This window comes from Epinephelus moara, chromosome 21 (genome assembly GCF_006386435.1).
Source record: "Epinephelus moara isolate mb chromosome 21, YSFRI_EMoa_1.0, whole genome shotgun sequence".
Taxonomy (NCBI): Eukaryota; Metazoa; Chordata; class Actinopteri; order Perciformes; family Serranidae; genus Epinephelus; species Epinephelus moara.
This window is the reverse complement of record NC_065526.1, coordinates 20,896,309-20,922,577: the sequence shown is the minus strand read 5'-3', so window position 1 is coordinate 20,922,577 and position 26,269 is coordinate 20,896,309. Positions and strand designations below refer to the sequence as shown.

Here is a 26,269-nt window from a genome sequence, read left to right as displayed (position 1 = left end):
AAGGATTTATAATACAGAAATGTCGACCTTCTGAAAAGTATATTCATAGTATGCACTCAATACTTGGTCGGGGCTCCTTTAGCTCAAATTACTGCATCAGTGCAGCGTGGCATAGAGGCAAAGCCCAGGTTGCTTTGATAGCGACCTTCAGCTCGTCTGTATTGCTGGGTCTGGTGGCTCTCATCTTCCTTTTGACAATACCCCATAGATTCTCAGTGGGGTTCGGGTCAGGCGAGTTGGCTGGCCAGTCAAGTACAGTACCACCATGGTCAGCAAAGCAGTTACTAGTAGTTTTGGCACTGTGGAAAAGGAAATCAGCATCTCCATAAAGCTTGTAGTGCTCAAAGATCCCCTGGTTGACGGTCATGTTGACTTTGGACTTAATAAAACACAGTGGACCGACACCAGCAGATGACATGGCGACCCAAATCATCATTGGGCCTCAAGCAATGTGGATTCTGTGCCTCTCCACTCTTCCTCCAGACTCTGGGACCTTGATTTCTAAATGAAATGTTAAATTTACTGTCATCTGAAAAGTGGACTTTGAACCACCGTGATCACTGCAGACAGCCCTTTCAGCAATGACCTTCTGTGGGTTACCCTCTCTGCTGAGGGTGTCAATAAGTGTCTTCTGGACAGCTGTTAAGTCAGCAGTCTTTCCCATGATTGTGGTTGTTTGTATTGAACCAGACTGAGAGAATAAAGGCTTGTGAAACCTTTGCAGGTGTTTTGAGTTAATTAGCTGATTCAAGTACAGTTTTCAGTTTCTGAAATAACTGACAAGAAATATTGAACTTTTTCACAATATTCTAGTTTCTAACTTTCCAAATGTTGTCACACCAAATGGATGAAATCCCAATAGTGACATTTTGCACGGATTGTGAGGCTAAAAAAATGTATCCAATGATTTACAGACCTCTCTTTCACAATGTAAGTCTATGGGAAAAAGTAGTTTTGGGTTCAGTAACATCAATTTTTTGATAAAGCTAAGATATGTGCCAAAATACCTTACAAGTGAAGCATTGTGGTGCTACAGAGACACCCCTGTTCAAATCTTTTTCTAGGCATAAGACGACAAACTTGTTTGGTACAGATGCCAGCAAAAATCATTTGTATTTTTTTCTTTTTGCAGAGATGAAATGAATGAAATTAAATACAGAATTTACCATTCCAGTATATATTCCAGCATATTGTGAAGCCCTCAGTAGCTTCATGTTTAGCCTACAGACATCACAGTGGTATCGATTAGGGCTGGGTATCGCCACTGATTTCCTGAATCTATTCGGTTTCAATTCACAATTCAGTTCAATTCAATTCAGTTTCCGATTCAATATCACTTGAACTAGGGATATTTCAGGTACAGTAACAATTTTTCCTTGAATGTGAAAGATTCTCAGAGAGATACTATTGTAAAGTGTACAAGGACTTCTTTATAAAAACAAAAAAAGAAGAAATTCAGAACAGGATTAAAACTGAATCTTTTATAACTAAATGTTGTTTCTAGAGCAGCAACAGCAATATTAAAACAGCAAAGTGTCAAGTATCAGTTAAGGAAGGACCCAAATGCAGAGCAGCAGGTTGAACAAAAAGTGAGTTTTAATAAAGCTGATAAAAACATCCAGAACAGAAAGGTAACAGAAAGTCCAAATGACAGAGGAACCAAAACTAAACTGAAACTGTATCAGTCCTCCTGTCCTCCAGACTGAAATTTTGCTTTACTACATGTTTCCATGTCGCTAAACAGGTGTATTGGTAAAGTATTGACTCCTTCCTCGAGGACGTTTTATTGAGTAACAAGCGTAGTTGTCGTAAGCTCAAGTTATCTTCACTTCTCTGTCTCTACCGCAGCATCTCTACTCCGTCTTTTTGTTTCTGTGTGTGAAAGTGGCACAGCTGCCCCGACGCACAGACAACAGGAGGAGCGGCTGCTGCAGCATGATGAGAAGTAAGCTAACATCCTATCCATCCATTTTCATCGGCTTATCTGGAGTCAGGTCATGGTGGCAGCAAGCTGAGCAAACTATTCCAGATGACCCTCTACCCAGCAACGTTTTCCAGCTCCTCCTGGGGGATCCCAGACGTTCCTAGGCCAGATGAGATATGTAATCCCTCCAGTATGTTCTGGGTCTGCCCCAGGCCTCCCACCAGGTGGACGTAAGCTAATAGTTACGGATATAGACCTGTTAATGTCGGAGCATCTCAAGACTTCAGGCATTAATTTAGCGGGTTAAAGCTTCATCCATGCATAGGAAAAAACGTATATTAAAAGATCAATCTTGGATTTTATGAATCGATACCGGGTCATTCAAATGAAGGTCGATTTAAATTGGATGAATCAATTACTTTAACCCAGCCCTGGTATCAAGACAGCAAATAAGTGTTTTTGCTAAAATGTAAAATTACAAATGAGCCAACACAAGGAGGAAAATATTATATAGTACGTCTTTTTAAAAAAAAGTTTATCACTACATGTATTATTATCAAGGAAAATAAGACTTTAATATAAATTTGAGGTCTTATCTCAGCCCTGTTATTTATTTGAGTTCTGTGAGTGTGTCCATATCTATTTATATATTTCTTCAAACTTGATTACTGTTTGAAAAAACAGACAAATCTGCCAGCACATTAACCTGTTCCCTAACATGAGGCACTACAATACATAAGAACAACCTGAACATTTAGATTTGTATTGTGAAATGTCCCTGGCACATTTTAGCTTCACATTTAAAAAAAAATATGAAATTAAAATTTCAAAAACACCCATAAAGGAGATTTTTACAGTTTTCACATGATGACATCATCATGATGGGTAATGCAAGGTTACTACACACATGCCCTCTTGGATGTTGCGCAAATTCTCCTTCCCGGGTGCTGCTCAGATGTTCACAGTTAGTTTTAAGGGCAATACAATGTTCAGTAAACACGACACTGGAGATGTTGTGGTAAACCAGGAGGGTAAACTGACGTAGAACTGGAGATAAATAAAAGACAGCTAGCCAAAGTGTTGCTTCAGTTGCTGCCATCGCCTCAAACACTATTTAGTATGATCCAAAAACAGCAAGCTCAAGTGTGATACTGCACTGTTTTTCAGGTGCAGAGAGAAGAATCTAGACATCACTACGCTGTTATATTGGTGAAATTAGAATTATTACTGCCTCCCAGTTGTATGCCTCTTGGAAGGCTTTGCAGCCTCAACGCAAGAACAACATGGCTAGAGTGCAGCTTCTTCCAGAGGCTGTGAGGCTTATGAACTCTGACGTCTGCACTTTAACATGCTGCTTGGTTTTTTAACCATGTGTTCCATTTATTATAGTCTTTTAGGTTATTTCATTATTTACTGAAGGTCTGTCTTAAATCGTTATTTATTCTGTACGCTGCTGGACCTGGGTAACAAATCTTGTTCCCTCGTGTTTTTGACATGTTTGAATGACAATAAACTGAACCTTGAACATGTAATTTGTCAAGTCAGCAATCAGCTCAGTTTCAAGATTTGTGTCACCAATTCAGTATCTGACCAAATGTCTCCCACTCTGTTCCTGAGGTATGACGTTGAGTAATGGCCAGAAAAGTGTTTTTGGCAAACATGATGAGCCACAGTGAAGGTGACCTTTAACCTTTTGGATGTAAAATGTCATCACTTGTGTGATGTTTTGTCATAACTAGTGTATGAATTCTTGAGTTATGGCCAAAAAGCTATATTGTGAGGTCACACTGACCTTGACCTTTGAACTTTGACTACAAAAGTTTAATCAGTTTATTCCAAGTCCAAGTGGACGTTTGTGCCAAAATAATAAAAAAAAATCTTGAGATATTGCATTCACAAGAATGCTATGGATGAGGTCATGGTGACCTTAGACCATCAAATCAGTTAATTCTTGAATCCAAGTGGATGTTTGTGCCAAATTTAAAAAAAAAAAATCTTGAGATATTGCATTCACAAGAATGCTACGGATGAGGTCATGGTGACGTTAGACCATCAATATCAGTTGATTCTTGAATCCAAGTGGATGTTTGTGCCAAATTTTTAAAAAAAATCTTGAGATATTGCATTCACAAGAATGCTGCGGATGAGGTCACGATGACCTTCAACAATCAGATAATTCTTGAATCCATGAAATTCTCTCAAGTTGTTTTGGCGATATTGCGTTCAGGAGAATTTGGATGTACATATATACAGGGTGGCAGTAGCTCAGTCCATAGGGACTTGGTTTGGGACGGTCGCCAGTTCAACTCCCCATCCAGAGGAGTGTGGACTGGTAGCTGGAGAGGTGCCAGTTCACCTCCTGAGCACTGTCGAGGTGCCCTTGATCAAGGTACTGAACCCCTAACTGCTAGGGGGCCTGTCCACGGGCAGCTCGCTTTGACATCACTCCATTTAATGCATAAGTCCTGTTTGTACATGTGTCTGTGTATATATGACAACAGAGTGAAAACATTGAATTTCTCCTCAGGGATTAGTAAAGTATATTAAGGACAGACAACCCAAAAACATAATGTCGCTAGCACAGAGGCATAAAAATAAAATAACTGTTTATCAGTGGATTACTAACACAGAGTATAAACACAGATGAGAAGGGTAAGGACAGTCTCTACACTCTACAACTGTGATTAAACTATTGATCAAAATATACTTCATATACTTCGTAGCTGACTATGCAGCTTTTATCTTTATTTCACTTGAAAGGTAAATACATTGCATCAAGAGCAATGTAAATCATCCACATTAAAAGCTTGTGAAGAATATAAAATAAAAAGCCACCCCAACAGTGACAATTTCAGCCTGATTATATCTGTTGTTTTGCTCTTCAGCATCTAAAATCAAATCAGAAAATCAATGAGCTGTGCTCTGTCATGTAACCACCTACTTGTTTAATAGTATTTATGGTTGTAAACTTTAATCTGCAAATTTCAACATAATTAAACTTTGTAACATTTTTTTTCAATAAGTAACAAAACATGTTATTTAAAGATGAATCATTTGGTCAATCAGATTTCAATTTAAGGCCATATATGTCAATAAAAATGTGATTTGAAATCACAAATACTTAAAGATTTTGACCCCATGACTCTTGTTTATATGACATGATCACATCAGTTGAGTGTGATGAAACTCATGGCTGGTTTGTTGTGTTGTTTTCTACCAGTCTGCCCTTGGTCCAATCAGGGGGTCCGCTCTGAAGCACACCCCCCAACTGTGTCAAGTGATCTGATTGGCTCGACTGCTTCATGTCACACCTCTGAACCAGTGGAGAAACAGCTGAGTCACACACACACACACACACACACACACACACACACTGCATTCAGGTTTCACAACTCTTAAGACACTTTATGTTTGTTGTGGGAACCAACTGCGGCACAACGAGTCTTTCCTTGGAGCCACGAAAACAAAATCCATTTAAAGTCACGTGACGTCTGTCCACATGTGAGAATGATGTGTCTTTTTATAGACACACTGAATGATAATCGTGCTCCATATGTTTACTATATGTTTATTTATCTCAGTCAGGATCTCATTTTCCTGAAACACAATCCAAATAATTCTCCAACAAGACACCAAAATACTTCTATGTCATTTTCCATCCAGAAGAAACCATGATCATTTTCTGATGTGATCACCTGCCTCCTGAAACAGTTACAAATGAAGTTAAAAAGTGATTAATCACCGTTGTCTGGTCAGTTTTCTAGTCAGTTACATACAAAAACTATTGGGTTAAAGTTCAACGGTACGTTGCCGATTTTCAATGTGGGTAGTAGTATGTGTTCATGAACTGTAAACTTCTCCCCATCTTACCAGTGACCACACCTCCCTGCTCATTTGCCAGCTAAAACTTTCTCTAGCTTTCAGGCTGTTGTTCCAACTACAGCAATTTCACATGCCCGCCAGACTAAGACCACCAAGGAGCACCACACAACGCCACAGGAGATCTTTTTTACAGTACAGCAAGTTGTCGCACGTCAGTCTCCGCTTTGTTAACGCCTGCTTCCCAATATGTGAATTCAGTTCAGTTCAATTCAAAACACTTTATTTGTCCCAGAGGGGCAATTAAAAGGCACATAGAGTAGCACAACAACACATACAGACAATTTGACAAGACAACATAGACAATAAAAAGGATGCTACATGATATGCATTAAAGTGCTGGAAGTGCTTAAGTCCATGAAAAATATTATAAGTTAATATAAAGTGCATGGTGGAGGTAGGGGGGCAATGGTGCAGATACTGAATCAGTGGGGTTGGGTTTGGGAGTTCAGGAGCTGGACAGCCCTGGTAACAAAGCTTGTCTTTCTCCTTTGAGTCCTGCAGCCTGGGCAGTGAAGTCTGCGTCCTGAGGGGAGCGGCTCAAACGCTGGGAACAGCACATGAGAGGGGTCCTGAAGGATCCTGCGCGCTGATTTCACAGTCTGCTGTTCACACAGGGTGGTGAGAGCTTGGACAGGGTGTCCGATGATTTTGGAGCAGACTTTAACCGTGTTCAGTAAGCGGTTCCTGTTCTGCAGGGTGATGGAGTGAAACCATGAGATGAAGGAGAAAGTTATCACACTCTCAATGAAGGAGAAATAAAAAGTGGTGAGAATGTCTCTGCTGAACCCGAATGAATTCAGTTTCCTGAGAAGGTGCTTTCTCTGCAGGCATTTCTTGAGGATCTCCTCAATGTTGGAGGAAAACCTCAAAGTGCTGTCAAATATTGTGGCCAGGTACTTATACTCTTCCACAATCTCCACTGTCTTCCCTTGTATGATGGTGGTGGCTGCCTCAGCCAGCTGTCTCTGCTCGGAGGAGAAGGTCACTATCATCTCCTTGGTTTTGTTTGCATTGAGCTCAAGACAGGAGTTTTCACACCACTCCACAAACTCCTGCAGAGCTGAGCTGTGATGTTGTGTGTGACCTGAGAGCAAAGACAGGAGGACTGTGTCATCAGCAAATTTCACAATTTGGCAGTTTGGCTGGGTGGACCTTCAGTCATCGGTGTTGAGGATGAAGAGAAGAGGACACAGCTTTGTGGAGAGCCAGTGGAGGTGAAGAGGATGTCGGAGAGGGCGTTGTTCACCAGCACTCTCTGTGACCTGTTAGTGAGGAAATCTATAATCCACAGGGTGAGTTGGTGATCCAGGTGGAAGCGGGTGGTGAGTTTTTCAGCCAAGATGTGTGGCTGCATGGTGTTGAATGCTGATGAGAAGTCTGCATACAGGAGTCTGGCTGTGGTGTTGGGGGTTTCCAGGTGCTTGAGGATGGTACCCAGAATGAATATTTTCGCATCATCAACCCCTCTGCCAGCCCAGTATGCAAACTGAAGTGGATCCATCATTGGGTCAGTTACCTTGGTGATGTGACCTTTAAAGATCCTCTCCATAGTCTTCATCACCAGAGAGGTGAGAGCCACAGGTCTGAGGTCATTCAGGACCTTAGTGCTGCCCTTCTTTGGGATTGGAATCACTGTAGAGTGTTTCCATGTCTTGGGGACCGGGCTGCTGGTAAAAGAGCTCTGGAACAGATGCTGGAACACACCTCCCAGCTGCTCAGCACAGTGCCTTAAGGTCCGCCCACAGATGTTGTCTGGTCCAGGAGCTGTGCTCATTTTGGTCTTTTTGAGGGCTCTCACCACCTCCTCTGTGTTGATGAAGAGGACAGAGTCATCAGATCTGAGTGTGGAGATGGTTGACTTGAGCTGGGTGCTGTTGTCTTTTTCAAATCTGGTGAAGAAAGCGTTGAGGTCATTAGGAAGTGATGTGAAGCTGCTACCTGCAACCTGGATGGGCTTGCGGCTGGTGGAGACCGAGTTCACTGCTGCCATGTTCTTAAGGCCCTGCCAAGCTGAGCGGAGATTCCCCTGTGCAAAAGTCTGCTCCACTTTGTTTTTGTATCTCAGCTTGGCAATTTTTATAGCACGTGTAACTTCTCTGTTGACCTCCTTCTTTTCAGCTTCCGAGCCAGTGAAAAAGATTCTTTTCTTCTTATTCAGAATTTCCTTCAGCTCTTTGGTCGCCCAAGGCTTGTTGTTTGGGAAGATTGTGACTGTTTTGGTGGGAATGATGTTGTCCACACAGAAAGAGATGTATGCAGACACTGTCTCCACTTGCTCACTGATGTCAGTGGAAGAGGATATGAAGATGTTCCAGTCAGTGGTTTCAAAACACCCTCACAGCCTGTCAATGCTGTCAGGTGTCCACTGTTTGATGTCCTTAGTCACTTTCTCTGTCTTTCTCTTTACCACAGGTGAGTAGGCAGGAGCCAGCAATATGCTGTGGTGGTCAGAAGAGCCGAAGCTGAAGTGGTGAATTCATGTTCCCTCTGGAAAAATAATTTAAATGATATCTTGAGTGTGTGTTGGCCATTATTATCAAATCTTGTAGTGTGTGCATGTTTAAGATTGGAGAGAAGAACATCTGTGAAGTTTCTCCTTACATGGGTGATGCAACCCGATTTCAAAATCGGTAAAACTCTAGGGGCCGTATTCACAGACATTCTGGGAATACTCTCACAGAGCTCCTAACTTAGCCTAAAAACTTTTAGTGAGGAGTCCCAGCTTAGGAGTGATATAGGAAAGTTCTCAGAGCAACTCTGAGCCAGGAAGAGACAGAAACTTTTATCTTAGTGAGGAGGTGTGGTTGACTCTGTTGCTAGGTGTGATGCTTTCTTTTGACAGATGTGACTGGTTGTCACAGACACGCCCCTTTGTGAGCCTGCAAGGTGTGAGGACACCCAGTGGAAATTAAACTGACTGCATCACAATATGAGGCCCCGTTTAGACGACAACGATTTCAACTGAAAACGGTAAACTTTAGTTGTGTTTTGGCCGATCGTTTACACGACAGCGGCGTTTTGGGTGCCTGAAAACGCAACGATTTGAAAACGGGTTCCAGAGTGCAACGTTTTGGAAACGGCAGCGTCTCCGTTGTCATGTAAACGTGCAATATGCAGTTCCTCTGAAAACGGAGACTTTTCACACATGCGCATTATGGTTCCAGTCACTAGGCATGCCGACCGTCACAGCAACAATGCTGAGCTCTGTTTGCGCTGCTCACCCTGTTGATTTGAAGTGAAGTGTAGATCTGTTACTGTAGCAACTCCACCTCGTCATCCATCCAGACAAAGTTATCTGTGCATGCTTTCGCCATTGTGACTTTCGCCATGGCGTCATGCCGTGGTGTTGCTTTGCAAATTTACACTGCCACCCATTGACCTGGCGTGCATACTACAGCGTTTCCAGTAGATTTTGCAGCTCCGTGTGAACGGGGATCGTTTCAATAACGTCGTCATATAAACGCAGAAGTTTTTTAAAACGCAAAGGACAGACTTTTCCGTTTTTACTGAAATCGTTGTCGTATAAACGGCCCCTGAGACTGACAGTGTTGTCTGTTAGTGTGATCACTTGGCTGATCTAAGGTTGAGACAGACATCACTCCTGCACTGTTGCATTTTTCCAGTTTTTCAAATATCTTAGTGTTGTGATTATTTTATTTCTGGTGTTATAGCGTTATTTTGTTAGATGAGAAATGTGTGCATATCCCAAATGAGATCAACCTCAAATATTCCCCCTGCTCGATCTCATCTGTAGCATTTCATTTACTCGCTGTCATTTTGTGTTTAGAGACCATTTCTCCGACCTCTTTGTGTTTCCACCATTTTCTCCTCTGCTTAGGAAACTCCTAAACCTCTTAGAAGCCCTCCTCACTGCTCCTACCAGTCTTTCACCTTAGGAGCTCCCTGTATCGCCAAGTGTATCATATTTGATACATGAGTTTTTGAGACCTCTACATCATCAGTGTGATATTTTTTTTCCTGAAAAACCTGATGTATACAATCAGATACATGCAGTGCATGGGCAATCCACCAGGGATCAGTAATTGATGCACCAGAGGTCCTCCAATTGAGACATCCAAAATGGCTGCTGTCAATCAGTGACCNAGTAATTGATGCACCAGAGGTCCTCCAATTGAGACATCCAAAATGGCTGCTGTCAATCAGTGACCCACACAAGTTCAGGTAAGAAAAACTTGCAAATTGTTACTGAAACTTCAATGGGAACATTTGATGGATTGATGCAATGTAAAATTACTTAATATTTCATAACTTAATTTACAGTAAAACCGTGTTGAAAAAGTGTGTATCAAAATCGATACAGCAGGTATATAAGGTAATTTATTTGCAAATCTGTCGGTTGTCATTTTATTGCATTTCATGCATTATGCATTCAATAAAGCAACATACAGTCTTTTTTCTTATTCAAGTAAACTAATTAGAGGTTTAACTGACATAATTAGGTTTATTTAGAGTAGAAATTGAGATATTATTAACCTATATTGTATATGCTATTGTACATACCTGCTGTATCACGATGATTGATAAGTAGTTGAATGTTGCTATGGCTCCCTGCTAATAATTGTCTTTTGTTCACTGATTTCTACTAAAACTGAACAATTCAGAGAAAAAATACACAATAATTTGTGTTTTGGTGCATATTTTTAGATGGCAAAAAAATGGAGTGTTGAAGATGTGTTGAAGATGATTATGGATGGGAATTCAAGTGACATGGAGCAGTTAGAGGAAGATGATGATGAGGACGAGGATGAGGAATGGACTCCTACTGCAATGTGTACTGAGGAAAACTCAAATAGTAGTGATGAGGAGGATTTACAAGATGAAAGCATGGACCAGACAAGTGCAGAAGTCGAGTGCCCAACACTAACACAGGACACAGCAGCAAAGCAGTTTGCAAGAGGCAAAGTGAAAAGGAAAGAGTATCAGTGGAAGAAGAAAAAGTTTGAACCTCCAGATGTTGAATTTGATGAATGTGTTGAGGAAGACTCAGAAGATAGGCTTGACTGGACACCATACATGCACCTGTACAGTGTGCAGAAAGAAGGAAAGTCAGTGAACACAACTGCTAAAGAGATGGAGCAAATTCTGGGTATGTACATGCACATGGGTTTAGTACAGATGCCCAGTGTACGAGCCTATTGGGAGATGGAGACAAAGCACTCCGCAGTTTGTGACGTGATGTCTCGAGATCGATTCCTGAAATTGCTGACACTGATTCACTTTCAGGACAACCTCAATGTGTCTGATGATGCAAAGAAAGATAAAATTTGGAAACTCAGGCCATGGTTACAAAAACTGCGCCAACAATTTCTTTGTGTACCTCCTGAAGAATGTCACGCTGTTGATGAAATCATGGTGCCTTTCAAGGGAAAATCACATCTACGCATCTACATGCCAGCAAAACCTCACAAGTGGGGGTTCAAGATGTGGGGACGTGCAGGACAAAGTGGTTTTCTTTATGACTTTGACATTTGCCAAGGGGCAGAAAATCCAGACCAAGTGAAATCTGATGTTGGTGCTTCTTGAGACGTTGTCCTGAAGATGACCTCAACCCTTCCAGCAGGAAAAAATCACAAGGTTTTTGCAGACAACTAGTTTACATCAGTTCCATTGGTGGAGCACTTGAAAGAAAGACAAATCTACTACATAGGCACAGTCCGAATGAACAGGGTAAAAGACTGCAACATGATGGATGAGAAAGATATGAAGAAAAAGGGAAGAGGGTCTCTGGATTTCAGAGTAAACCAGGACAACAACATCATTGTGAGATGGTATGACAACAAAGCTGTGAACCTACTTTCTTCTTTTGTCGGCATCGAACCACTGGGCAATGTGAAGCGTTGGGATCGAAAATCCAAAACCCACATAATGGTTCCCAGACCAGCCATCGTTGAAACATACAACAAATTTATGGGAGGCGTTGACCTTCTTGATATGCTATCTGCACTTTACAAGTTCAGCTTCAGATCCCGAAGATGGTATATGTACATTTGGTGGCACACTGTCACAGTGGCAGTAATCAATGCATGGAACCTCTACAGAAGAGACCAGGAGAAAATAAAGCCCAGGAAGAAACACATGCCCCTGCGAAGGTTTCAAGCTGCTGTTGGCACCTCTCTCACAAGCGCAGGAAAGGGCAAAATCAAGAGTGGCAGACCACTATCCTCTCCAGAAGCAGGAACACCTCCCCCACGCAAAAGGCCAACCTCCAGTGTGCCCCCTGATGTGAGAAAGGATGGCATTGATCATTTTCCAGCATGGGAAACTCGACAAAGATGCAAGCACTGCACAGGAAATCACTTCACCCATGTCTACTGTGAGAAATGTAAGGTCCAGCTTTGCCTGAACAAGGACAGAAACTGTTTTCAGGCTTATCACAATGCAAAATAAAGAGGTTGTGAACCAAAAAATGAACCAAACTAAGTGAAATGTTACTCTTCCACCATGCCGGTTCTGCTGGTGGGTTTGTCACTGCTGCGCGATAGCTTCATTTCAGCAGATACAGAATATGTATGACGTTGTTGTGCTATATGTAAAAAATGTTATTTTGTATGTTTGAAATTACTTGAGGAAAATTTTAAAAGACACTCAGAGTTAAATGGGTTAAAGATGCTGTATTTTATGTGTTTTGGTTTGTTTAAGATAAACAAACTGTGAGCAAGAAATTGCACAGAAATGCCTGATGTAGCATAAATGATACAAATTGCACAGAAATGCCTGATGTAGCATAAATGATACAAATTGAAACTCATATATGCAAACTGATATTATTATTATTTTTTTTTTTTTTGGTCAGAAGGTTCAATAAACACTCCAGTTTCAAAAAATCAGAATTTTCTGGCAATAATTTCATGGTTCAGGCTTTACAGGGTTGGGGCTAAGATGCTTTGTGAATAACTTTTATCTTTACAAGGTCCTAGTCTTAACTTTAAGAGGAAATTCTAAGAAAACGTCACAATTCTAAGAATTTTCGTAGAATTTCGTCACTAGGAGCAACTCTTTGTACGAGGAAGCTTTGTGAATACGGCCCCTGTGGTCCTAGCTCAGCTTTAGTGGTCATCACGGGTTAAAGAAGCCGACGGTGACGGTTGGTAGGAAACAGGATGTAAACAGTTGTTGACTTCTGTGTCTTTTGGTGTGCGGATCGCTTTTTTCTTTTTTCAGACTTCTGTGTCAAAGTCACACACTTTGATGAGCCGTAAAACAGAACCAAAATAGAGGAGGAACTCTATTATTCTATTTCAATGTTATGTTTTAGACTACATTCACCACACACACACACACACACACACACACACACACACTGTTGGCTCAAGCATCCCAGCTGTCAGCTCGCATTTTGGGTCAGCAGCTAATCTCCCACAAGCCTTTGCTCGAGACTCACTCTGAGCCTGATGTACAACTACCCACAAGACACCTCTGACAGACAACAGCAGGTGACAACAACACAATCCAAAACACCCTGCCGGCCAAATGTCACAGAGACAGAGACAGAGAGAGAAAGGCAGAGGGTAAAGAGAGATATTTAATCCTGGATATGTAAATTAGGACAAAAGGAACCTGCAATGAATCAAACTGCTACTGTTGTCAAACATCAAACAGATAAATGGAGTTATACTTTAAGAATTTATGAGTTACAGGGAACGTTTAAAGCTCCAGTGTGTAGGATTCAGGGGGATACACTGGCAGAAATGGAATGTAATATAATAAGTATGTTTTCTTTGCCTTAGAATGAGACGTTTATATCTACATAGGGAGCGGGTCCTTGTCTACGGAGATCGCCATGTTGCACCGTCATGTTTCTACAGTAGCCCAGAACGCACAAACCAAACACTGGCTCTAGATAGGCCCATTCACGTTTTCACATCAGCTACTGCAGTTACCAGCCCCTCCACAACAAGAGCATCAGTAAAGCGTTTGTTTTGGAGAGGAAGAGACCTCTGTGGATAATTTGGCTCCCAGTAAAAACTTCCTGAACATCTGGACCTTAAGGCTCTGACACACCAAACTGACGGTTGGCCATTGTTGAAAGCTGAGCTGCTGGTGAGCATCTGCCACTCTTGTAGCTGCGTTGTGTCCGGCACTGTTGGCCCAGCGGCACAGCAGAGCCCATTAGCGAATGAAATCACTCTGACTGGAGGTTCAGCTCTGCGCACAAGATGAGAAATGGAAGTGAGGAAAGTAAACAAGAGCCAAAGTGAAGAGGGAGTGAGACCAAAACAAACTTGTTACATAAGGTGAAATCATATTCTTTAGCTATTGAGTTCTTAGCAGATACGTTTCCTGATGGCTTGTGTTACTGTTCAGTGGCGCATGGTAAGTATTGTCTATTCTTTCAACGTTTGGATTGTGTTGTTAATGTGCTAACTGGCTAACTAGCATCAAAGCAGTCTTCCAGTTTCCCTTTTTGCATGAGGATTGCAGATGACCGCCATCTGCTGGTGTGGATGGGTACGTCCTTTCATGCAGGTGAAGAATGCACATGCTTATTGGCTGTTGGTTTGGTGTGTTCATGCGCAACTTTTTGGCCGAGACATGGCGACGCCAGGAGATGCAGCAAGGGGCTCTCGTAGCTGCTAGTTCTCTGACATCAGTTTGTTTGTTGTGTCTGGGTCCTTAAGTTATCAGAGGTGGGAGAGCCTCCCATCTCCAACATACCAAACAGCATTGGAGAAAAACTGATTTGTAAAGTGAAACTGCTTTATTGAGTGTTTTTACCGGTTTAAACCACCATGTCCGTTTGTTTTGGAGTGGGAGAGACCTCTGTGGATAATTCGGCTCCTGGTAAAAACCACCTGAGCAATGAACACATGAAGGAATCTTAACCTGAAGAAGTTTCAACTGGCTGCAATCTATAATCCTCACCACTAGATGCCACTAAATCCCCCTAAATCTCACATACTGGACCTTTAAAACCTCCATGACAATAGTCCTTTTTACAAAGAGATCGCTTGAGGGCCACTATGAAGTCCCTTTTTTATGCCTCTTTTGCATTTTTACACAGAACCAAACAACGACAGCATCATGCCACTCCAGTGGGTGATTTTAGTTAGCATGCTGGCATCAAGGAATCACAAGAGACGTGACAGTTGTGACATGTAATGCAACAGCGTCAGCCTCTAGTGTGACATATAATATATGCATTAGCTGTGCTTTAGTAACGATAACAATGGCATTAACATGTCAATAGCAATCATTTACCGTCCCTGTTATATGGCGGCTGATCTTGCCCTCTGCTCGGAGGGTAAGGAGCTCCCGGACGTCACTGTTTTCCCAATTTGCGGACACTTATGGCCACTGTTTTTCTTCTTTGAGTTAGCTGCTAACTGTTACCACCTCCTTTTTAAATCTACTGCTGTGGGCCACACACAAAAAAAATTTTTTCAAGCTTAGCTTAGCTTTAGCTCCATTACATTCAGTCTTTCTACCTCTGATTATTGTTATTGTTGTGAGATGGAAACCAGGGTTATTTCTTTGTACCAAAACACTCTGTGGGTCGCCCCTGACCTGGACTTACCCGCTTATCAGTTATATAACTCAGATGTGTTGCATCCAGCCTGGCGCCCACAAATCCCTCTCACCTCTGCTGAATCCCACCGAGCCTTCAGGGCCAGCAGCTGCATTGAGTAAGGGACAACTGCACACCTCTCCCTCCACCAATGTGACTCCCCCCCACCTCCACTACAGTCTCACATATCTGTGTCAGCGCTAGTGAAAGGTCTGACTGAACCCATCATATATCCATCAACAACATGTGGAGATAGGTCTGGCTATGAGAGACTAGTTTCACGAAGCGACTGGGGATTTTGAAGACAGTCACAAGCAGGAAGTGGAAGGGCAAGAATTTTATCTGAAATAGGCCATCAACAGCAGGCTTATACACATAGTCTACATCCTGTGAGCCAGACAACTCACTCAACTCAGTCGGCCCGGTTGGGTCAATAATTTGCAACGTGGATTGTTTTACCAGACATTGACAGTCGAGAGCAGCCATGCTTGCAGTTATCTTCAAATGCCACATGAGCAACAGGCTGGCAAACTCGGCCAGCAGTAGATAATCAGCCGTGTGTGTCTGACTGTGGATGGTGGAGCTGCTGAATGGATTTTTGAAATTTCTTAGTTGCAGAGGTGGCTGTTAGCAGTTAGCTCCAATTGTTAGCCGCTGAACGGCAGCGGAGCTAGCAGCCACCGGCCGCTGAACTTCACAGCTGATCCCCGCAGGACTCCACTTAGGGCGGACTGGAGAAGGCTTATGGTTTGATGCTGTCTGACTGGCAGGTAGGAGGTTCAGTTATCTGTGAGTGTAGCTGTGCTGTTATGGCGATGCGAGACTAGTTTTAGGTAGCAATGGGGATTTTGATAATGGTAACACGCAGGAAGTGGAAGGGGAGAGTTCTGTTTGAGATAGGCGGCCAATGGCAGGTTTCTACGCAAAGTCTACATCCTTTCAGTCACAAGCTAGACTGAGTCTGCCTGGTAGGGTCAGAAATTCACAGCATGGACCATTTTACCAAGTGCAATTAGTGTTAATTTTGTTGACGAAAACTATGACGAGAATATCTGTCAACAACCTTTTTTCCATGATCAAAACAAGATGATGATGAGCTAAAATAGATCTTGCTAATAAAACTAAGACAAAATCTGTTTCATTTTCATTGACGAGACGTGACGTGACGAAAATGTTAATGGTACAAATATTTATTCCCTTGCTTTTAAATGTGACTGAGCAGGTTTCTGTGTACCTGTTGTTATGAAATATAAAATATAAAAGACGGTACTTGTGCATCAATTTTCCAAACAAGGTTAAAACAGTAAAATATGGCTCTTGCGCTATAGATGCACAGCCATGCAGTGAGCTAACATGAAGTGTAAACATGAGTTAGTACAGTGACAAGTAAAGTGGATTAACAGAAGTACAGACTGAAGGCCTTTCAACACTGAATCTGTTTTTGTCGTCTGATAGTGTTGCACATCTAAAAATAAGTACAACCCCATGTTGTGTCAACCATATTTGCGCACAGTCCGAAACTTTAGCACTTTTTTGGACCAGGTTCGATTTTTTTGTGTTTTTCGGATGTGGTGGTGGGACACAGCCACGACAAGACAGAGGAACGGGGCTCACAGACACCGGTCGCGAATAAACCAATTTGCGTGAGTGAATTACATATAAAGTCAATGTAGAGATGTGATTAGATGCAAATTCCCATTGGCGAGATTGACACGATGCGCAAATGATGCGAATTAAGCGGTGGGAATGAAACAAGCTAAAAAAATCTGAACTTCAGCAACCAATTTGTGCTGTTATAGCCAATCAGCATTGAGATCCTCTGTGGACGAATGACACAGAGGACTTACCCGTGGAAGTTCATTCATCGATTCAGCAATTTAACGCGAATATGACCTGAGTTATTTGCACGTATGAAGCGTCGACACAAAATATTATAGCGTTCAAACTCACTTAGTAATGCCATGTGAAAATCTGTATCCTGTTTGGTGTGAACGCAGCATAACTCAGACAGCTCACTTTCAACAGGTCAGATAGTAATATTCAGGTGGATGATGATGAAGAGGAGGAGGAAGTGAACCACACACAGAATGTGGAGACAGAGAGGGAGGACAGCTCTGTCCCTTCATGCAGTTGGGGTGCCAAATGACAGGGGGGGAGTGGTGACAGTCAGATAGGTGACTCCAGTGGAGAGAGGCAAAAGAGGACATGTGTCTCACTGTGCAGAGGCCAGAGCTGCCAAATTAGTTACATTTTGCTTCGTGTGTGGACGAAACAAAGCATCACCAGTGAATGATCAACATCAAGTTAAGTCATTGGAAGTACAACACAATAATCAATCTAATAAAAAAGTCTATAAAATAAACAAGAGCAGCTTAATTCAACAGTTACATTACGCCGAGACGAGTTTTTTGAGAGGAAATCAACCTTCTTCTTCTTTTTTCACCCCATAGTAACTGACTGGGCATGTTGATCCTGTGTTGTTATTCTACAGTCTGTGCTCAGTCTGGTGTTTAAGGTCATGTGGGGGGTTTACTAAGTCTCTCATACTGTCACCTGAACCTTCTTTATGCGCTCAGGCTCCACCAAGTGGTAAAAGTTCAAATGTAAGGAGAGTAGGACAAACACATCCAAACAGAGAAGTTATTATGGTGTGTAAATCCAGCAAAAAAAAATCAGCTATACTATTACTACTATTTGTAGATGATAAATATATAACACAGACATATTCCCAGAGTTTTTCATTTGAAAAGTAGCACAGTTAGCGTACATACTGTTTCCTTTTATACACAGTGGCGCACACACACACACACACACATACACACACACACATATATATATTAGGTGGGCACGATATTGGATTTTTTGCCAATATATAACAACATATGTGGCTGATAACTGATACTGATATCGATATATCCACTGTTTTCTCCACCTACTTTTAACTGATCATCAACTCTCCTCTGTAGTGGCATTAACATCATACTATGCATGCATACTCTTATCATGACGGCCCACCAGCAGATGGAGACATGAAATACAATGCTTTTCAATGTATGTAATATTCAGTCATTGTGCAAAATAAAAAAAAGCATGTTGCCCGATTCTAATAGTTCATTTTATTGGCCGATACAGCTGACGTGCTAAAATTATCGTGCATGTATATATAAAATATACATAAAATTTCCCATCAGCAAAACATTAAATGAAATACGATGAAATGAATATGCTTAAATAAAGACTGGACTGCATGTTTTGGCATTTCCTGACAGTCCATACTGAGGCCTACAGCTACTCATATATTTACTCTCTGAAGACCTGCAGTTTTATGACCAGCATACAGCTCAGGAGTCTCATTTATAACTGCTGCATACACCCAAAATGAGGCCTGAAAGAGGAGTACGCCATTTCTCACACAAAAGTTGTGTTCTATAAAAACAAACTTGACAGGAGAATGTGCACACCTATATGGAAACTTTAGTTTAGTTTAGTTTAGTTGACAAGAATTTAAATACAGCAGAAAATACAGCCATATATGAAGTTGTCATGGACAGTCCAGGACCCATGCAGACGCACATTTTGGAGACAGGAGAAACTGGTGATGCAGATGGTGAGGTGGTAAACTGAAGCCAGATTGTAGAAATGAAACGTGCATACATTAAATTTTCATTTAATATCACACGTTACTTATAGATCCACTTTTTCATAAACATTCAAACCAGCAGTTGTGAGACATAACTTTTCCATAAGCACCTTTCAGTTCTGAAATCAAATTCTGCTCACTATTTCACATTCTCCCCCTCAGACACTCGGTGTTGCCATGACTCATTCATAGCAGGCTCATTTCAACACATCAGCATTCATGAGGTGCCTGTAGAGGGCGAGATATGAGGCGTATTCACGTACGGACCATTCCAAGTTGATTTGGGATTTATAAAAGGAAACTGCTCCCTGGCAGGTGTACGCAGGGATTTATAAATCAGAATATTCTTTGGCACAAACCATTTAGGGCTGTTGTCCCCTGGTACACCATGGATGCTACGCACTGTTTCATAAATGATACCGCAGGTCACCTTTGCTTCTCCCCTCATTTGGCTCTCCCGCAGGTACCAGGATCTGTCTGTAGACAAGCATCTGACTGTCTTTCATATCATTTTCAGAGTCACAGAGCCCACTAATCACTTTCCGATGGCATGACTGCGCTCTCTGCTTATTGGTGAAACCTAAAACCTGAGGTCATCCTCATCACTCACTTGGCTCTGGCACACTGCTCTCAACTGTTTACTACCACAGAGTAGTAAAATAATATTTTGGCTTTATTCTCAAATTATTTCCTACGGTGTCCCTGATTGATGAATCTTTCACAAGGTGAGTGAGTGATTTGTGACTTGAAACTGAGCCGTCACATGGTTCGGTCTCAGAGAGGATTAGATTAGACAGTCATGTGTGACCAATCAGCTGTGCAGCTGCAGCTTCTCAACAATCCAGTGCAGATTTAGATGAGTGTATGTTCAACAGCACATCTGTGCATCCAGTTTGACACAACACACATTTCTGGTGCACATGATATCAGCAAGGCGTGATTCAAATGTAAGAGAAATTAATCTTTAAAAGTTTTAGTTTCAGAAACATTTCACAGGAGGCAAAAATACTTTCATTGTCCATGTTAACCATGAGCAGGCAGAGCCAAAGAACCAAAGCTTTACTCGCTAACAGAGTAACAAAGAGGTCGGAGGTGGGTTTTTTTCTTCACTGTAAAGTTACATCTGCTTTGTTTTTCTCATCATGGCTCTAAAATGCCACACTACCCAGAGGTCTCAGCGGGTGTTGCCATGTAGAGCTGAAGTAAATCCAGAATGTTTTGATGTTGAAATAAGGAACAAAACACTGACATCACAGCTGCTGAATTTATCCCACACTGACCCAGAATCTCGTAATCTTTAGCTTCAGCCCACCATTAGTGGCACGTCACAGATTTTTAATGGAATGTTGTGAAATGTACTGGACTTCTATCCTTCCACTTTATTGTCTGCAGACTTGTACTGTTGAGTTTTCATCAATGAAATGGATGTTTTCTAACAGTTTGTCTTTTGTACTGATGACTGGACAAAGAGTTTCATGTCCATCTGAACCTCAAAGTGCTCCAACTGTCAGTAAACTAACAGTGTCTGAGAAGATTTACAACAATAGATTACAACAAAATTCAACACACTCATGAGGTTATTTTTAATATTACTGTCACGACATTTAAGTCATGATACAATATTTTTCCATCCATGCATCGTCAACCGCCTATCTGAAGCAAGTCGCAGGGGCAGTAGGCTGAGCAAAGTATTCCAGACGTCCCTCTCTCCAGCAACCGTTTCCAGGAACCACGAGGCGTTCCCAGGCCAGATGAGATATGTAATCCCTCCAGCGTGTTCTAGGTCTACCCTGGGGCCTCCTACCATTTGGACGTACCCTGAACACCTCTAACAAGAGCTGCCCAGGAGGCATCCTGATCAAATGCCCAAACCACCTCAACGGGCCCCTTTCCACGCGAGGGAGCAGCGGCTCTACTCCAAGCTCCCTCCCGATGTCCAAGCTCCTTACCCTATCCCTATGGCTGAGCCCAGCCATCCCACAGTCATTACCCAAATCTCATGACCATCGGTGAGGGTTGGGACATAGATGGACCAGTAAACTGAAAGCTTTGCCTTCTGGCTCAGGTCCCTCTTCACCACGACGGTCCGGACGATATTATTGCAATTTTAAATATGTTGCGATACACTGAATATTGTGATAAAATACACTGCTATATACTGAGATTTATTACCTTTCTTCAACTGTACATTATGTCCCAAAGGAAAACTTTGTCAACATCTGTTTTATCTAATAAGATAAAGTTTTCAGTCTGTTCATCTCACTTCAGCCATTTCTTTGCAACAGCTAAATGTATCTAGTGGACTGAAAAAAACAATTTATTATACTATGCTAGTTTGCTACCTAAAGTTTACTTTGTATTTGTCATATTATTAATTTAGCTTGGCACTGTGTGACGGTACGATTTTGCCACACAAAAATATCGCAATACTATGCTGTTTCGATTTTTGCTCCCACCCCTAGCAGCTGTATAGTCGACTCGTCTAATGCTAATGGCAAGATAGCAACTTAACGTAAAGTCCGACTTGTGGCTAATTCATGAGAATAAAATGACATAAGTAGGGTTGCAGTGATATACGAGTTTCAGGGTGACCGTGATATAAAAGTTGACGGTTATCATATATATATATATATATATGTATATTTTATTTATTTTTTTTGTTATTTTCAAAAAGGAGACTTTTAACACATACCTCCATGAGCAAAATGGTTTCAATCAATCAATCAATCAATTTTATTTATAAAGCCCAATATCACAAATCACAATTTGCCTCACAGGGCTTTACAGCATACGATACGGTTTCAAGTTTCAATTACAGTAATATAACATTAATTTAACCAACATGAAACCTTCTGTTTTCATCCCTTTAAGGGTCGTTCTGACTGATAATAATAATAATAATAATAATTCTGCCATGACATTTTTTTAAACTGTTACCTGACGGTGAAAATCTCAAACTGTTGCAACCCTACACATAACGTGACTTAAACTTTTATACATTTTCTCATCTGTAAACATGATTTATGTCTGAGTCAAGTCAGATAGATTTTCACTGGCAATAAATGGCCCCTTGTGACTTCACAACGCCTTTAAAGTGTGTCTTTTCTTATTGTTTTGATGGAGAAATGGCAGAAATTACACTTTCATAATGTTTAAACTGTCTGTACAAAAAAATTGACATAGTACTGACCAGAATTAAAATGTCTTCTGTCTTTTCTTCTGTCTATTTACTGTACTCTTTACTGTGCAGACTAGAGAACTGGGTTGGTCTCTCAGGATTGGTTCTGAGGTGGTTCTGATCGTACCTTGCATCCTTGGGTCACCACTCCTCAGAAAAGTCAGACACCACCTGTGGGGTCCCTCAGGGTTCTAGTTTTGAATGTCTGGTTTTTTTCCTACTTTCACTTTAAAATGCTCTGCCCAACACCAAACACACACACAAACACACATCCACCTCAGATGCACTTCAGTGTCCTACCTTGCAGTCATGCTGCGCCATAAGTGAGCTCCTGTGGGAGAGAGGACATCTATTATTCATCATCACTGAGTAGGTCACATCTCTGGAAAATGGCATAATAATGAGAGTAAAATGACTAATAAAAATAAGGACGCTGTATAAACAGATAATGAATGACAAGACAGGAAAAGGCAGTTGTATATATCTACACAGAAGTTATTATTGCTGACCAATACGGTACATTCATAAACACTTCAAATCTCCTTTAACCTGCTCACTGCTACATTATACATCCTGTTTACTACATGTTTATACGGTGCTTTTAAATGTTTATACAGTGCTAAAACATTAAGAATAAAAGTGAACAAAAATATGTGGACAGTTTGTACTTAGAGCTGTGGGAGGTTGCAGGATGCAGATGCAGAGATGTTGCAGATAACAGCTGGATGCTACTGTGGCTGCAACTAGGGATGCGCAGATATGGAGTTTTTTCAACGGATACCGATAATCAATAATAACCTGCTTCTCATTGCCAATAACCGATACCATACCGATAATTTCACATTTTTGTGTTTTAAAAAGAAGTGTATAACCTGTAGTTTATGTACAGCTGAGGGTAGGAAAGGATAGTAGTGAAAGGTGTAGTAAGAAAATATGGAGGATTTAATATTCCATAGCTCTGACCTAACCAAATTAATAATACATAACTGTAATACAACAAAAACAAAAAACAGTTCTGACTCTTCATACCTGCCAACATTAGATCTACCCTCATCACCCCTGTGCCCATATAACCCTACACTACAGATGAACAGAATTAATACAAGGATATGAAGTTAAAATTACTTTTAATCAGTACTGAATTTATAGTTGACAGTAAGACAAAGGGAGATGATGAAGCCCAGTGTTACTGTGTGATTCTCTGGTGTATCAGTAAAGTGTATAAACTACACTGCAGAGTGGAGTCTCTATTAACAGAGACAAACACTGACAGCTGACTCATATGCACGTCGGCAGGTCCGCATTACATCTGGCGTATAACATGTTTATATCGTCACACTGCATCTTTATAAACACACCTGGGCACCATCTCACCGTCCCACGATCAACTAGCCTACAACTACCGAGTAGAATAGCGATGAGCTATTGATTCACCTCACTCATTAACAGACTCAGACAGACAAACGGCTGTGTCTCACACACATACAGCCAGAGAAAGAGACGTGCTCCAGACTAGGCTGCCAGGTAACGATACAAATAATCGCTAACTGTAGCACCACATGGTTAGGGGTTATTAATAAGTTTAACAACAGAGTCTGTAACAGAGTCTGTAAATAGTCTACAGTGAGACATCGGTCTATATGTTACATGTGAATGAATTTACCGCAGTAGCACACGTGCAGTATAGCGCTGCGCTGCTAGTTTGTGTGTGAGGTGGATCGTAGCTCATCGCTGGTCTTCTTGTTAGTTGCAGTCTATAGTGTGACAGTTAGACAATATATAAACAAAATGAACAAAAATATTTAAATAATTTTCTAGCATTAGATTCATCTGAAAGGCCAACAGATGGAAAACGACTTTTTAACTCTCTCTCAAAGATTTTTAGTTGTTTCAAAACTACTTGATACTTTTATACTCGTGTTTTGTGTCCTGTGCTGCAAACCTTTAAACCTCTGTAGCTCCAGTGTTGTGTGCAAAAAGTTCAGCCCTGCTATTTATTTTATATCGCAGTCTGTTTTTATAAAAGTGCATGTGGCATCTCAAATGTGGCTTTGACTTGCAACCAAACATGCAGCTCATTTTGTAGAAAATACAGACACATATATCATGTATCACCTGTCAGCCTGAAAATACCAAGATATGAATTTCTGTCCATATCGCCCAGCCCCCCCTCGACATGTTTCGCCCTGTAAACAACGTGCTGCAGTTGTTGTTCATCTTCTTCTCTGTGTTTATTGGCCTTTGCAAACCAAATTTAAAGGTACATGTAGCGCCACCCACTGTGTCGGGTGTGTAGACGCTAATAATATAATTTCAATTATCGGAATAATGCATCATATTACAAATGTCCCATTATCGGCTGATATGTATCGGCCAATTATATATCGTGCATGCCTTGTTGCAACACTATCTGACCTCCTCAGAGTGCAGCAGTCACTCTCTGTGCGTCTCCTCTCATAGAGCATCATTTTGTCCCAAATGATGGTTAAATATCAAGGCGTCGTTCTGTAATATTTTAACATTTACTTCTGATGTTTGAGATCCCTGATATATTTCCTGCTATTTTATTGTACCAACTGGCAGCATCTGTATGTGGCATTACGTGCTGTACGTTCAGGCGGCCCACAGGAAGAAACATACAACAAATAAAAAAGGGACCTAGAAGTATAAACAGCACAGTCAATATGAGTGTTAAAGTGGACTTCCTCTCTACTCTGTGTTCATTAAGCCTCATTTGTAGGCTTGGCAGGATTTACAGTCAGCCAATATTAAGAGGTACAAGGGTCAGAGCCACAGTGAATAAAAAGAAAAAGCTTTTATCATCTCTCTGGATAATCGAAACACACAGTGATGAGTTGCATCTTGTTTTCATCATGCTGGTTAAAAACATCACTGGCATGTAGAACACGTGCGTCTAAACAGGAGGGTAACAGTGAGCGACGGTCAGACTGATGAGTCACCATCTGTGTGTCATCCTCATCTCAGACTCGTCCTTTCTCATCAGGCTAACGAGTCACCATCAGGGTGAAATCATCTGGTAGTCTGAGCTGGACTCCAGCAGCTCAGCGGTTGAAGATTATTTACAATATTTTCTCGATTCATTGACTAACTGCTTTAAAGGGCAGGTGGTCTGGGTGTCAGAAAAAAATGAAAAATATAAAACTAATTCCTATTATATTATTTATCATGAACAAATGCAGCTATATTTTTCATCAGTATATCAAGGGGGACATTTTAAAGCATGTGTTATTGTTGAGGGAGATGTGTCTGAGGAATGTTTTCAGCACCTTGTTGAATCTGTGCCTCGAAGAATTAAAGCAGTTCTGACAACCCAACACTAGTGAGGTGTACCTAATAAAGTGGCCAGTGAGTGTATATTACACAGTATAGGGTCATTTGGTGTTACCTGTGGATCTGGACCGAGCGACATCTCTTGCGGTCACCGTGACGACCAGCAGAGCCAGCAGGACGGTCAGGAGGCTGTAGGCTCGCAGAGAGCTGAAGGCCACGAACCTGAAGAGGAACAAAACAAAGGTTTCACTCACATCAGACAGCAGTTTGTGACAGCATCATGTCGTATCAGTGTGTGTCATCTTTGCTGTTAGCTGCTCGTAGCAATGACGGAACTGAAGTTTACTGTCTGATGGTACTAATGGATGTTAAGAGTGACCATATTGGATCATATCCTAATCTATATTATGATTTCTTTAATTTTCTCCTTTATTTATTACGCAGCATTACAAAGACCTTGCAGTCTATTTCCCTGTCCTCTGTGTTGTCTTTGGGAATTTGGGGGAGGAGGAGTTTCTAATATTACACATAAATTACATATGGTGAGTTTTTTATGGGCTGATTTTCTTTTTTATTTGTTTTTTAAGTCTGTATTTTTTTCATTTGACTGTTTTTAGGCTAAAAAATAAATTCAAATAAATAAAATTTGTATTTCTCCAGAGGAATCAGACCACTGAGGCCACTGTGTATGGGGATATAAATGTACAGAAAATACAATTTAACTGTTAAATGAATATATAAAATGTATCAGCTGATTGTATCTGCAGATATTGGCCTCTCACAGATATATCGGTAACAGCGTTTATGCTGTCTGATGTGCACTGATGT

General features: G+C 41.3%; 1 protein-coding gene across 1 annotated transcript in view; it reads right to left on the bottom strand.

The window, feature by feature from the left end:
• Positions 1 to 26,269, bottom strand: part of retreg1 (reticulophagy regulator 1) — a 48,225-nt gene that overhangs the window by 19,756 nt on the left and 2,200 nt on the right. Inside the window, exons 2-3 of the mRNA XM_050074738.1 lie at positions 25,557 to 25,663; positions 22,451 to 22,481 (exon numbers count right to left, since the gene is read on the bottom strand). Coding sequence (XP_049930695.1) covers positions 22,451 to 22,481; positions 25,557 to 25,663 — 138 coding nt within the window. The remainder of the gene's footprint in view (positions 1 to 22,450; positions 22,482 to 25,556; positions 25,664 to 26,269) is intronic.